Source organism: Pleurodeles waltl, chromosome 5 (genome assembly GCF_031143425.1).
Source record: "Pleurodeles waltl isolate 20211129_DDA chromosome 5, aPleWal1.hap1.20221129, whole genome shotgun sequence".
Classification (NCBI taxonomy): domain Eukaryota; kingdom Metazoa; phylum Chordata; class Amphibia; order Caudata; family Salamandridae; genus Pleurodeles; species Pleurodeles waltl.
In genome coordinates this window covers 404245993-404262208 of record NC_090444.1, presented here as the reverse complement: position 1 = coordinate 404262208, position 16216 = coordinate 404245993, and the positions used below count along the sequence as shown (strand labels likewise).

General features: G+C 39.1%; 1 protein-coding gene across 1 annotated transcript in view; it reads right to left on the bottom strand.

Moving 5' to 3' along the window:
• FERMT1 (FERM domain containing kindlin 1) overlaps positions 1 to 16216 on the bottom strand; it is a 219813-nt gene that overhangs the window by 79125 nt on the left and 124472 nt on the right. The window contains exons 9-10 of the mRNA XM_069234152.1: positions 13886 to 13935; positions 775 to 899 (exon numbers count right to left, since the gene is read on the bottom strand). Coding sequence (XP_069090253.1) covers positions 775 to 899; positions 13886 to 13935 — 175 coding nt within the window. The remainder of the gene's footprint in view (positions 1 to 774; positions 900 to 13885; positions 13936 to 16216) is intronic.

Here is a 16216-nt window from a genome sequence, read left to right as displayed (position 1 = left end):
TTTTAGATCTTTTCACAAGCACACATTGGCAATTTAATTCCCTGCATTGGCCCACTTTAAATCGAGTTCTGGGTAGTTTCAAAGCATGACACTGCTGAACTCATGTCAAGAATTATAGTTGGAATCATGAGGAACTCTGTTCCAATGTACTGGGAATTAAATTTAGAAACAGAAATGCATGACAAAAAGGAAAAAATACAGGAGGAAATGACAGAAATTATGGAGAAAAAGATAGAAGTATGAAAGGAAAAGAAGGCAAAAAAGAAAAAAAGAACTACAAGGGGAGATGCAAAAAAAAAAAAGGGGGGGGAAGAAAGGAACATAAATTTAAGGAAAGCAAAAGAGTGAAATAAAGGAAGGAAGAAAAAGGAAATAGGAAAAAAGAGACACAAGACTCCCAAGATTGTTACACATTTTAAACAGTTTGAAGGAAATAAGTTTGCATTTGTCCTGAAAACAAGAGACATCTATATTTTCATGTTGGTGGTGTCCTTACAAAGTGGTACTTAAATCAACCTAAAAACTAAACCAAGTTCAAAAATGTTACTATGGAACCCAAGCTGTCATCCTTCGGGTATTCAACATTATAAGATAATCAAGTATAGTGATTAGATATCACTTTTTCATTTAGTCTACACAGATTTTCACTATCCATCCATTCACATACAACTGGGTCCATACACATACAGGTAAAATGCCACTGAAATGTTTTACATCATGTCATCTGTGCTCTTTCCTTATATGTGTGAAAGTTTAGAATTATGAATTTCTTACCTCTGAGGTTCAGTTTCTCTATGGCTTCACCATGGGCAACATCTTTGTTTTTGAAGTACGATATAGAGGTGTCTTTAAAAACAAACCAATATGTTTTGCTAGACTTTAACGTTAACTTTTTGGGTCTGCAAAATAAAAACAAAAGATTAATAGATAGCATCTCTTTCAGAAAACAAGCTAAACACCTAGGTTCTAATAGTCAAAAGTTATAAACAAATACAGCTGGACAACTCACTGGTTTCTATCTGTATTTATATGTAACAACCAGTGAAACAAGTCATGAAACATTAAGCATAAACAAAAAACTAGTTCACCAGAATATGTCTCCTTGTAAATCACTGTTTGTAATTGTGATGGTACTATATTTCGTCCCTGCAATTTGCACATCCGAAAACAGTATTCTCTGAAAGCCCAGAGTAGCAGAAAGTGGTACCCAAAGTACATAAATCAGTTAATTATCTGAGTAGACATAAAAGACTCCCACTCGTTTGCTGCTGTAGAGTTTCATTGCGTCCAAATAATTTGGTAACTTCATTTAAAGAAAAACAGGCCTACTTACAAAAATGTGTTTTAAAAATGCATGGTTCGTATCAAACTTCCTTTACTGGAAGGTTTTGGGAAGGATCGTAGGTTTAACCACGTCAAAAACTTGGGGCCTGATTTAGAGTTTGGCATAGGGGGTTACTCTGTCACAAAAGTGAAAGATATCACGTCCACCCTTATTACAATTCCATTATAGCCTATGGAAATTGTAATAGGGCGGACAGGATATGCATCACATTTGTGACAGGTTAACTCGTCCACCAAACGCTAAGTCAGGACCTTAGATACCTTGGGTGATGATTTGATCTTTCGTAGTACATTGTGTAGGTGTTAGCATAAAGAAAACATGCCCGGTGTGGCATCATCAGATATGCTTTTACTTTTTTAAGAGGCTTTTACAAAACTGTGATAAGAATGCATTGTTTTATTGTATAGCGCTAGCTATTAGCTCTTTCTGAACCCCGGTGTAATCTTGATTAAGGCATAAACTAGGAATTAGGAGCTGTGTGGAAACTCCTGCACAACAGTACTGTTCACTGTTCATATTTCGCAAGGAAAACCAATGCATAATGTAAACAGGAAACATGCCTGAGCTGGAAAATTCATAATGATGCAATAATACCATAGCCAGTAATTACCAAAGCCATCATCCCGTTCAAGTCCATCATCCAATCTGTAAGCTATGGGGTGCCATTAGAGTTTGTTTTAAGCCTGACCCTGTTCAACATCTATGTTGCTCACATCAATACCGTCTTCCATTTCTTTTTAAATTCATATGGATGACACAGAAATGATTATTTGTATGAAGGGAGAGGTGACTTGTAGACAGATGCTGCTGCAACCGTACTGAAATTAAAAAATGTATTTTATCCACTGACAACTAGATGCAAGACAACTCCCTCCAACCTAACTTAAGGTAGAAGAGTTCATGTTTGATCACTCATCTACTCACAACTGTGGTGGCCTAGTCAGCTTGGAGCTCTTCCATGCCACCTGACTCTGCACACAATCTTGGATTCACTCTCAACAATAATGGCTCTTATAGAACATTGTATAGATTACAGTGATGTCATCTCTGTAAGGTCAGATTGAACAAGTGAATTAGAACCCTAGCCCTTTTCAGTTTGTCTAGAGTATGACGTACTTATGACATGCATCACTCCTTCTGTCCCAAGTTTGTCCAAAGTAGAAAGAAAATGAAACAGACCACTAACTTAAACACATTGTAAAGACAACAGAGTAGAGGGCACAGATTAATATCCCCTCACTAGAAAGTAATGATACTTTTGACTTCTCATCCAAAATTAGTTACACTTTGTTGTAAACATTCTAATTAGAGCAAGGAATGAGCAACAATGTGCACGGGATTCTAATAATGGCACTCACACAATTTAAGTTCTTTCCTTCAATAGGAAACAAAATATACAGCATTCACTTTTCACATGAAAACACCGTACAGGAAAGGCAACTGCAAACCCATGTTTGCCTTCTTTATTAGCCTTGTTTAGATAGAAAAAAGTGTTTCACTTAGGGTTAGAGAAAACTCTTTCTTCCTCAACCATGTTTGTAGATGAAAGTTTTTGTTGCTAAAAGATAAGCAATGTTAGCTATGAAATTACAGCATGCTGCAAACAAAAATTGTAATTTGATATTATTTGGTTTCATCAGACTTACATTATTAAAGGCGTGTGAAATATGAGTTTTGCCCACACATCTCAGATGGGTTTGTTTTAGTTCATAGCAAGGTTTTTAGACATATTTATGTTGCTGATGAAAGAGGGCTTTGAAAATCAAACTTATTTGGTTGTGACGTTTATAAGATGCCGTTCTCTTATTTGTTCATTACCTGATGAACTCAAGGTACATTTATTCTGGTTGCATGCAGGTTTTAATTATTTATTAGCTGCTTATCTTAAAGTGCATTTGATGTATGATTTTCTATAACTCATAGTCTGCCAAAACATAAACGTAAGGTACAAAAGAAAATAAGGGGATCCCCAGTAATGCTGGTAACCTGGGTACTATAGTGATAAAAATAACGATGATTTCCTCAGATGTAGAAACAGTACAATATTGTGTAAGGATCCAAACCTATATAACAAAGCCATATGAAATAGCAAATGCACAGAAATGGTTTGTACTAAAATGAATTTGTTTTTATTGTAGAACAAAATTAATATATACAGACAATTTGCAATAATGATAAGCTATGTGCTCCATCAAACGGTTCAGCTCAAGTGAACAGTGAGTAAAAAATGAATGTTTACTGCAAGAAAATTTGAAGAAAAACTACAGTATTACCAGCATACAGTAAAGACCTGAAATAGTCTGGCAATATAAATATAGGTCCTGCAACTCTATATAATCAAAGTCTAGTCAATACAGTGGTTCTGTGAATGTATTAATCCCAGCGGTTAGTTACTGATAGGGTCTTCATCTCGACAAAAGATGGGAACACCCTATGAAATATGTAATAAAAACAAAGAATGAAAAATTGCATTACAGTTTCAGTAATGATTGCCAGTAGCACATATTGCTAGTTGAGGCCTACCTCAAAAATGCAAGAAAAGAGATACTCAATGCCTTCAGGGCCCTCTTCCAGTGATTGTGGTACAAAAAACAAGAAACAAAAAAAAAACTAAAAAAAAAAATAAAAAATCACAAAAATGCAATCCTTACATTATTTACATTCGGCTATTTAAAAAAAAAAATATATGTGTATATAAAGTCACAGTGACAAAACAAGAAAGCACTGGATTAATTAATCTCACTGATCTAAACACCTGGCATAGAAAGTTTAAGGTCCCTTTTTTTCATTGTATATTGTACTTCACTTGGGCCTTGTGTAACCATTATTGATTTAGTATGATTCTTTTGTTTTTTTTATGGCAACAACTGAGAGAGCGTAGCTTATACAATCTATATTAACATGAAATGTTTATGAATTAATGTGTGATGATGCAACATAGAAACTATAATCATAGCGATTTTGCTTAAACGTGCACCTGAAATTGTGACCACGAAGAGTGGCCACCAATGTATACGCGAACTAATAATGATGATTAAAATGTTTATATTACGTTCTAATTAAGCTTATACTAGCATTTGCGTTATTGAAAATGAGCTGAAATATTCATAGGCCTTAAGTTAGCATGAGCCGGAGTTTAGCTGCCTGGCTCTCGTATTAAATGCATTTTTCTATTTTTCAGTGTGCTGACTCACAAGGGGCAATGACCCCGCAATGTTCTTTTTCTTCAAGCTTGGAAGATGAATGTAACCATGTTAAATCCATTCTCAGGCGCCTTTTTCTAAGTCCTGGAATAAATGTTGTTATAACTGAAGTGAAACAGTGTAGATTAATGTAATGTACAAGGTCATTTAAACCGATGAATACAATGGAACTGCGGACCAAAAGATGTGCAAAGAATTATCTAGAAATGAAGTCATACCGGACGTGTCACCTCCGAAGACGTCAATAACGAGGACCAATCAGAGACTTGTGAACCAATATGGGGTGAAGATTAGGATTACCTAATGTCCAATTTGATAGGTTAAAGATAGTGGGGTATAGAAGATGTCCAATAGAATTTTGGGGGAATGTTCTATGAAAAAGGGATAAAAACACATGTCACAGAGAGGTCAGAGATGCGGGTTAGGGAATGCTATTGATTTTATCCAGAAACTCTGTCACTCTGTTTGGTGATTTGAGATTATTGAAAACCCATCTTTGCCCTTAGTTTGTCCATTTACACTTTTCCTCCTTATGAGGGAAGTGCCCTTTTTGCCCTTTACCTGAGTCCTGACTAATGGCGATCTGACTGGTATCCTGAAGACGAAGACTGAACCTGTGTGCTGACCTAATCCTTGGAGGGTAATTATGACAATGCATTTGTAATTTGTCTGTTTGCTTTTCCTTTCGAGGTACCAACTGCTTGCTTTTGACAGAGACCATAGCTAGATGTTTTCCAAATTGGTGTTCTAAATTGTTTTGCATGAAGCCCAACATGCGAATGCTAATCAGTGGTTAGGACAGGTGTTCACCAAATTGACGCAAATAGACAAATGACCGAGACTATGCTTTGTTGAACTGACGCGACATTGACACTCTGCTAAACTTGATCTATGTTCACGCCGTATTATATTCTAATGTTTGTGATTCTTGCCTTAATGAAATCTTATCAAAGTTGCCATATTGTGACTATGCTGTTATGTTTCTTGTTTTTGAGGTCAACGCACTTAATTTTAGATTGTAACTAATGGGGAATAAAATTCATAAAATTCTACTAAACTGGTGTGGTTATTCATGGCTGAAAGGTCATGGTAGCGTCTTGAATTGATTAATGACTGACTAAGGTCCTCATTCAGCCCCGCTTACTGAGACACCTCTTCGTTCCTGTAACCCTTTCGCCCTCTTGACTAAGAAGAGAGACTCAAGTCAGGGGGTGCACCTTTGTAACTCCCGGTCTGCCTAAACAGACCTGCTGAGGTGTCGAACTGTGCTTAATCATTGGACTGAGGCAAAGAAAAGATCATTGGGACAGTTTCACATAGATACCCAGCAGTAAGCTTAGCAGGGGAGCAGATTTAGGCTATTCCCTGCCAATTTAGTAATGGTGACCACATTTCTACGCTTTTCTTTGAGCCCTGCACATTTAGGTCCATATTTGCCGCACGGAGAGCACCATTCAACCAGTCTGTATAGCTCGGAGAGTGCTCCTTCAACCATTTTTTGCAGATTTCATTCCGTCCCAGCACAATTACATAGAACAAAAATGAACGATTAGTTTTGTTCACCCTTTTCCATATCCCCTCATCCTGGAGCTGCCCAAATATAATTAATGGGAGTGATACATTAATTTTCCAGCCTAACATAGATGATAATGCCCTAAAAACCTCCTCCCAGAACAACCGGATAGCGGGGCAGTCCCAGAACATGTGTATATCCGTTGCTCCTAGCCCGCCACATTTCGGACACTTGATCACCTCCCCCTTCTTAAATTTGGACAGTTTTGCCGGAGATATGTATGCTCTATGTAGAGTATAAAGATGGTTTTTCCTTAATGGGGCCGGCTTCACTACTTCATACAATGTCGTATACGACTTCTTCCACCATAACCCAATCTTGTCGCCTAACATCACCTTGCCCCATAACTTGCTTGGTAGGTCAAAGTTCTCATCCAGAGTTTCTAATATTTCCCAATACCAAACCGCCACCCTCTTCCCCAAAGCCGAGACCGCCAGGTCTAAAAAAGAGTCCTCCAGGGCATTTACCACTCCTAATCCCCCCTTAGTTTCTTTTTCCCACTGTCTTATCTGTAAATATTTTATCCTGGACAGAGAACCGTCCGTTATTCTTACCAATTCATCCCAAAGGCATAAAGTACCATCTCGCGCAATCTCCCCCCACCTTTCCACACCTGCCCTTTTAAGTGGTAATGCGAGGATATCCTGACAGCATTCTGGGATGCCCGGGGAATCCCAGATAGGGGCCTAATAGCTATAATAATGTACACCTAACCGCCGCCTCAACTGGTACCAACTCCTTGCCATTCCTTGCAGCACTTTTAGTTTAACTTTTTTGAAGAATTTAGGGTCACCAAATTTAAATAGAAAAGACTGTAAGCCCCCTTTTTCAGACAACACCATAGCCTTGTACATTCTGCCCACTGCTGAACCGTCTGGGGATATAAACAGCATCCTTGAGTTTTTAAACAAGAAAGCCCACGCATAATATGTCAAATCAGGGAGAGCCAGTCCTCCTTTTTCCCTCCTTCTGCGTAGCTTTTGCCATGATATCCTCGGCCCCTTTGAGTTCCAAATGAAACTACTTATCGCTTGTTGCATTTTATCTAGGTGTCCCTTGTGCATTGCCAAGGGTATAGCTGAAAACACAAAGTTCCATTTGGGCAGAATAAACATCTTAATTAGATTTATCCTCCCAAGAATCCTCAAAGGGAGACATGCCCATTTTTGTAACATAATTTTACATTCTGCTAATAACTTTCGAGCATTCCTTTCCGCTAAGTCCTTCAAATTTTGGGTCACTAAGATACCCAGGTACCGTATTTCCTGCTTATTTGTTATTGACCCTACTTCCATATTCCACTGCATAGTTTCTGTTTTCCCCACATTAATCCGGTACCCTGATATCCTTCCAAATTGTTCAGCCAGATCTTTGACTGTGTTAAAGGCAAGGGGCAGGTTATTAGTATATGTTAGTAGATCGTCTGCATATAAAGAAATTTTCTTTTCCCAGCCATTGCAGCAGAAGGGCGAGATAAGAGGGTTTTGTCTGATTTTTCTAGCAAATGGCTCAATATACAGATTGAACAATACCGGTGACAGGGGGCAGCCCTGCCTCGTACCTCTTGAAATAGTAATAGGGCCCGTAAGTTTACCGTTCACCAAAATTTTAGCACAAGGGGATGTATAAATCCGGTCAATTACCCCACAAAACTTGGAGCCTAAATTGGCTCGCCTCAAAACCGATTTCAAAAAATTCCAATTAACTTGGTCGAAAGCCTTCATTGCATCTAAAATAATAACTGCCAAAGGCGACCCAAACGTTGTGGCCATATCTATTGCCCCGATCAGTTCGAAAGTTAATTCATGTAAATATCTGCCTTTAGAAAAGCCTTTTTGATCGGGGTGCACTAGATTATTCGCTATCCTACTCAGCCTATCCGCTAGAAGCTTAGCTAGCGGTTTATAATCGCTGTTCAGCAATGATATAGGCCTATATGAGGCACACTTCGCTGGATTTTTATCCGGTTTCAAAATTAAGGAGATCACCGCTTCATTCCATGAAAGAGGAATATTATTGCCAAATTCCAGGATCCCTCCAAACAATTCTGTCAATACTGGGATAACTGAGTCCCCTAATACCTTATAAACTTCCACTGGAATACCATCCGGGCCTGGCGCCGTTCCCGACTTACTACTAGTCCGGATTCTCCTAATTTCCTCAGCCGTTATTGGGGCGTTCAGTGCTTCCTTCTCCTGCAACGATAAACCTAAAAATCTATCAGCCCCCATCCAATCCGTTACCATACCTTCATCCACCTTTAGCCTTTCCGAATACAGTTGTGAATTTTTTTTTCGAAAAGCCGATTCTATTGCCGCCTCATCTGTTCTTTTTTCACCTGAATGCTCCACTTCAACCTCCTTGATGTAGTTCCTAACACGATCAGCTTTGACTTTCCAGGCTAACAACTTCCCCGCATTTTCCCCGTATTCGAAATGGGCCAGTTTGCTTGCTTCCCATTTGCTTTGAATTCTTCCCTGTAGTATCTTTTCCAACTGGCTTCTCAACCCATCCCAGCTGGCCCTCAAAGCCTCCGTCTCCCCTGCTTCAATTATTTTGACTTTATATTTTCGCATTTCCTGCTCCAACGCATAAATCTTTTCTTTCTGCCGTTTATGTTTCTGGATGGAACAACTCCTTAACTCCCCACGGATGACCGCTTTAAACGTGTCCCATACTACGGATAAAGGAGCGGAGCCCAAGTTTACACTAAAAAAGAATTCGGCTTCCTTATGCAGCTTTAGCAACACATCCTGATCGAATAACAATGTCCGATCAATCGTCCACCGGTCACTACAACTTGTCTGACGAAAGCACATATTTAACACCACCACAGAGTGATCTGATAAATGCGAGGGCAGATACGCAATATTCTTCACCTCCTCTCTCAAAGGCATATCTAATAGAAAATAATCAATTCGCGACGCATGTCTATATTTCTTATTAAAAAAATAAAAGGAGGGTGGGAGAACATGGCGGGCTACGGAGGTCACGTAGCGCGCTAGGGCGCTTCCTGTTCCGGTTCCTGGGGGCGTGGCAGGTCGCGGTGGCCGAGCGGGCTGCGGCTGCAAGCACACGGATGTGCGCGCCGCAATTAGTGAGACCCGAGGCAGTCTGGAGGACAGCGGGGGCTGTCTGGTGGCACCGGGCCGCGCTGGAGCTGCGCCGGACCCGTAAAAGCGTGGCACGAATTCCCCTCCGGGGGAATAGCGGCAGCGGTAGCTGCAGCAGCAGAACGGGCGGAGCAGCAACCGAGAAGTGGCGGCTGGGAGAGCAACCCAAAGAGAATCCAGAGAAGGGAGCCAGGAAGAAAACGGTGAGGCATCGTGGGGGGGGGGGGCGTCTTCCCTGCTCCCCCGCTTCCCTTAACAAGAGTGGAGGGGACGGTCCAGTCGCCCCAGGACAATTTGGTTGCGATTACAGAGGAGAAGGGGGACAAGGGAGGATCAGCAAAAAAAAAAAACCCTGAGACCTAAATCTGCGGAAGGAGGTAGGAGTGCGGGGAGGAAAGCAGGAGAGAGCAAGCTTAAGGGTAGAGATAAGTTGACGCCCTCTCTAAGGTCTTTTTTTAAAGTGAGACCTGAGGTAGTTACACTTACCCCTGGGCAGGTTAGAGTTGCAATGGAGGTTACCACCAGGCAGGTGGAAAACGGTACAGGTGAGGGCAGGGAGGGGACGAGGTCCCCCCCGCCACGGCCGGGAGAAGAACAGACGGCCCCAGTACTAGTTCAGACTCCAAACGATAACCCTTCAGAGGTTCAAGACTTCGCACCTAAGTTGGCAGTGCTGGAGCCCCCTCAAGCTGCCTCAGTGATCTCCCCTTTACTGAGTTCCTCGTTGGAGGCGTTAATCTTGTCCATTTCTGAGGATGTAAAAAAGGGCTTTGCGAACTCAGAAGTAAATCAAGGGGAGATGAGAGGTTTGTGCTAATTTCGAAAAAAAAAATTATGGCGTAATGGAAAGAACGCAGGCCCTGGAAGAAGCGATGGGGGGTATGAAGGAGGAGCTGGTACAGCATAAGGGCGAGATCGATACATTGAAGAGGAGCGAACAGGCTCTAAAAAACAGGGTGGAGCAGATGGAAAACTATTCAAGAAGAAATAATCTAAAACTGCTGAAAGTGCCGGAAGGTACGGAAGGGAGTGATCTTAAAGCCTTTGTAGTATCACTAATCAAATCAGCGGTGGATCTGGAGGAGACCGAGGATGAAATCGGGAAGGATATTCAAAGAATCCATCGAGACCCCTTTAAGCTACGAACAAACAGTAGTAGGCATCGGAAAATTTTGATAAACTTTTTGTCGTACCAGATGAAGGAAAAGATTTTATCTAGAGCATTGAAACAGAAGTCCTTAAGAGTGAAGGCTATTGTGTTTGAGATTAGATCTGACCTATCCAGGGTGACTATGGATAGGCAGTGGGAACTGGGGAAACGGTTGGAGATTTTCAAATCTTTGGGGGTCTCGGTCCAGCTGAAATTTCCAGCCTTCCTTAGGGTCATGTATAACAACAAAATGTATAACATCAGAGACATTAGTGAAGCGGATGAATTATTGGTTGTGGTCAAAAATGGGCAGTCTACTGAATAAGGCTGCGTGTAATGTGCAATGATGAAATTCTCCCAGGAACTTGGGGGCGCTCTAAAATTTGGATCATTATGGTCCTTAGTTTGGGGGGGGTTCTCCACGGGTGGGGGTGGGGGGGAAGGGGGGTGGGAGGGGGGTGAGGTTTAGGGTTGGGGAGGGGGAGTTGGAAGAAAGTAAAAAGTAGTGCCTCATTCAGCCCAGCTATCTGTTACCTAAGATTGATAGATGGCTAGCAGGGAGGGAAGCCAGAGGGTGCAGAATATACCATTACAAATTCTTTCATGGAATGTCAATGGCTTAAGGGTGCGAGGAAGAAGGGAACGAATATTACAGTATCTGCAGGATTCTACGGCACAAGTTTTAGTCTTGCAGGAAACGCATCTCACAAAGGTGGAGTGTACTAACATAATACAAAAACTAAGATGGGTTCGAACATTTGCATGTACAGAACACAATTATCATAATAAAGGGGTGGCAATTTTAGTTAAACATGCACAGCAGGGGGGGTGGCAATCCTGGAGTCTAGATCAGCTTTAGCAGGGCGATGGGTGATAGCTAATATACAATTTGGGGGTCGGAATCTGGTCTTAGCAGGCTACTATGGGCCCAACTGCGACGATATAGAACCCTTAAAGCAGCTTTTTTCTCAGCTTCTGGAATTTTCGGACCCGGTGATTTTGATGGGTGACTTCAATGTGGTATTAGACAATGAGTTGGATAGGCATAACTGTAAATCACGAGGTACACCTAAATCGCAACAGTATTTAAGGAGAATGATGAAGGAATTTGGTTTGTGCGATATTTGGAGGCAAAGGGCAGGGAATAGCAGGGACTTTTCTTTTTTTAATAAGGTGAAATGTATTGTTGTAATAAATATTGATGACGTTATTGATGTATTAATTGATATATTGATTAGCTATCTCGTCCTACTGTGTCTCTCAACTGGGTCAAAAGATTCATTGGCCTAAAACGAGTCCTGATGTGAAATAAATTATCATAAAGGGACGCATTAACAGAACAACTATGCCAATACATCTTTTCTCAACAGAATCAAAATGAGGAAATCACCTACTTTCAATGGTTAGGCACATTAATTTTTCTATATTCCAGTATGCTATCCTCTAGCACTTGTCTGTGGCAAAACTAAGTGACCTCCATTATTTTAGATAAGCTTAATTCCTCTTTGAGTTTGTAAATTTAAATATCAATTTAGCATTCCTCAAGGTTTCTATGATAACCCATACGATGCTTTCATTTCCATAAGTCTTTCTCACTCTGATCTGTAGTTTGCATAAACTTGATGCAACTACAGTTTTTCGACAGAGATCTCAATACAATTTGTTTTTGGCTCATTCACAAGTTAAACAATTCTGTTATGTCTACCTGACTTTGGAATTCTATAAGCCCTACCTACTACAGTGAACTTATATTTTATAATCAGCATCCAAAAAATCCACACACAACGTCCTTTGTTGCCAGTTGGCTATTCAGGGACCACATGCATCGGACTGATGTGATTTTGAAAAGTGGATGAGTGTTTGCACGTCTCCCACATGATACCAACCATTCCCATCTTTTTGATTAACTTTTTCACATAACACAATTTTATGATATGCTTGATTATTTTGTTTAGATTGGAGAGATAAACTATTCAATAGATTTATAAAGAATATTTCTAGGCTTAGCACTATTGGTGAGCACCTTCTTGTTTTGTCAGTGTGATTTTATACACATATATACTACTATGATTTCTAACAGAATTGTGAGTAAGTTCTACATATTATGGTATCTAACATCTACACTCAGCAGTATTGCCACACACTTGTTTAGGCACATTAGTTCATAGTAATTCTCCTTTAGTTTAAAGGGGCATATAACACAGCCTTTCTGGAAGTACGCTGTACAACCTTTTTCAAAATAGCTGATCACCACCAATAGAAAGATGCATTTTTGCAATTTGTGTAACTAGATCCCTGGAAGAGGGTCCAGAGTCCACATAAGTATCTATTTTCTTGCAATTTTGAGGTAGGCCTCCACTAGCAATATGTGTTACTGACAATCATTGCTTTTATTGAAATGTAATTCTGTCTTCCATCTTTGCTACAAATTTTGTAGGATGCTACCATCACTTGTCCTGATGAAGACCCTATAACTGAACATCCACCAGGGTTGAAATGTCGACATATCTTCTGTATTGACTAGCCACTGATTTATAGGGTTACGAGGCCTGTACTGATATCAATAGTGTGCTTTTCTTCTATGTTTTTTGCTGTATACATTCAATCTTTACTCACCAATCACTTGTACTGCCCTGTAACATGGAGTGTCTCCCTATCCAACATTGCAAAATTTTCTGTGTATGCTTATTTTGATCTAAAATAATACGGATTTATTTTGAAACAAAACCTTTATGTACATTTGTTATTCCTTGGGGGTTCTATCACACAGATTTAGCCCTTTAAACAATATTGCAGAATGTTTCTAGATCCTAAATAACCACTGTCATTTTTCCAAATTAAAAATAAGCCATAATGTTCCATGTGTGAATTTCCATTTTTTAGCTTTTGCTGAAAGCCTAATTTGGGCTTCTTTATTATATGTCTAATTGCAAGTGTTTTTCTTGTTGGTGGCCGTGTGAGGTTTCTCTGACATATATGGTGCTACCTAATTTTATTAGCAGAGAATATTGTTGGAGATTTGGATTTTAGAACACTGCAATAACCTGACTGTAAACACAATTTCAATCTATTTGTATTGTTTTTGAAGGATCCGTTATAGCCAAACCCTAATTATTTATTAAGGCTTTGTAAAAAAACTAAAACTACAAATGCAAAACCCCTTTTCAAAAGCTAATTTCATCACACTTTTATATTGAGCTTTCATATGATTTACAAACTGTACAATAAAGATTTGTGAAGATTTATTGAGTTGTCGGAAGGAGCCCTATTATTTGATTTCTAGTTTGCAAAAAGTAATAATTTATTTAGTTTATCTTATTTGTAGAAAGCTGTATATTGATCTACTCTGTCGACACATATGTATAGAATAAAAAAAAATTACATAACAAAGTGAACGAGTCCATCTAAAATGAATGATAATCTACTCATGAAAACAAAGCAATACCTAATTACAATATCATTTACAGTAGAGGTTTATAAGCACCTTTTTGTTTTACTTACTTGAATAACTTGAGATTATCTGCAAGTTTTGGTATATCCGTGATATCCTCCTGATAAAAGTAGAAAACATTTTGTATGATTGTATTATGAGGAGCAGTCTAACAAAGATAAAACCAGCTTCACAAGGGTCCTAACCGAAAAAAATATGAGTTTATTTTTACTTTCTACATGCATGCATGTATAAGGAGTTAACTTGTGTTATGACAAAAATGCACTATTGCCTATACAATAAAAAATGCTGATGAATCTTAGGGGCTTCTTATGAGAAGTCTTCCATCATTTAAAAAAAATGGGCTACATTAGTTCACACTGTATGTCTGCTTACATATAATAAAATTAAACAAACTATGCTAGTTTAAAACTTACCATATTCAATGTTATGTAAAGGTTTTGCAACTCAGCAAGAAATGGTATATATTTGCACTATGCTGGCTTTAAGTAAGAAGTAAGGTGAAGGATGGCAGAGGTGTATTTAGAAGTCAACTCACACCACTAATTCCAGTCTTAGTGGGTAATGATAATCCCCACTTCCTACTGGCAGATAACTTTGTTGTTTATGTGGTAGGAAGAAAAAAATGAGTTTCATTACCCTCTGAGAAGCCTAGAGCTGCAGTTGAAGGGGTAGTTCAGGTGCAGGGGCCCATCAGACTATTGCCAAAAACCAAGACATGCAGGGGAACTATGGGAGCAAATGGGAAAATACTGCAGAAGTGCCAAAGCTGAGAGTTTCATCAACTCCAATTTTTTTTTTACTTTTTTTAAAAAAAAGAACAATTCTATTATTCTGATAACCATCATAGAGGTATACTAGAAGCAGTATTAGACTGCCTGGATATTTGAGCACATGCCAATATTGTTAGACAAGAATGGAGGAGATGATAAATTGTTCAGTTCAAAGTAGAGCATAAAGTATGTTTTCAGTAAAATAGAGGCAAACATTACACAAGAAAGTCTAGCAAGATTCATTCATATGTCTGAGAGCTAGAATGTAAAGACAGGTTGCAGCTATGAGTCTCTAATTTGAATATTAAAAAAGGTTACAATTTATAATACAGAACGTCATCACAGCTAACAGGAGCATCGCTTTCCTAAGAATAGTTATTCATTTATGTAAAGAAAGTAGTCCAAGATACAAGAAAGAAAGAATGAGATTATGAGATGAGACAGAATGCATGTTATTTGATTATGAGCGAATGGATGAAAAATGCCAACCCCCTAAATTGGTTGGTTTCCCCATAGAGGTTGGCAAGCCAAAGTCGTCTCCAACTAAATATCCAGCGGAGGCTCAACCATTGTTCAATAGGAACTGACTCTAAAATAAATCCATGACAAGCACCTCAAGCTCAGGCCCAGTGTCTGCCCAAAGTAGTTTTTTTTAAACACATGAACTTTTAAACAGAGCACAGTTGAGTACATATACGAAACCTGCAGCCCAGTCTCTCCTTAAAGCAGGTTTGAAACACCAAGTATTTAAGATTAGGACAGTTGAGTAACTGTATGAAATCTGCTTTTCTGCTTCCACTAAAAACAGAGCATGTAAATGAATGTTTTCCCATAAACAGGTGCACTTTACACATTTCCAATGACGATCTGCATCCAAGAGAATCCTCAGTGGAATCTATGGGCAATGTTTAATTTACTAATCTGATTGCAGACAGGGTGCTGTTTCACCACACGTAAATATAACTCTGTTTTTATTAATTCAGGGGAAGCCAGAGGCATTAACATAAGAATAAAGTGTTCTCCCTTTCATTAATCTTGCACTATACTATACTTCAGTACTGAACATTTTGTTATTAAACACAAGGTTGAATGAGATATCCATTCAGAAGCTAGGTCACACAATGTGTAATCAGGAAAGCGGAACTCAAATCACAGTTTCACAATTTGACCAAATTGTGTGAACAGAGGCAAATCGTTTTACTACAAAGTGCCTCATTTTCTGTGAGATCAATTTGAGGGTACTGTGAACTAATTCACCTTAGGAAGGTGCTATGCAAGAAAACTACTGCTGTTCGGTTTAATGGGCAATAATGTTGATTCATATAGAACATCATTGGCCATATGTACACAAATGAATATCTTTCTTTGTGGGTGTAGAAACAACTGTTATTAACAATTTTCATTTTTTGAAAAAAACTGATCTTATCTAATATTTAACACTGAAATATAAACTTTTCTTAATTTCAAAGGGCTTTTATCTTTTTGACAAATCTTCTGATGGCTAAGTTCATGCTTTGGCTCATAGAGACAAGGAAGACCCTGGGCTCATTTTTGGTTTGGTTCACTCTATAAATTTGCTGGATTGCCAAACCCTGGTTTTTAAAATAG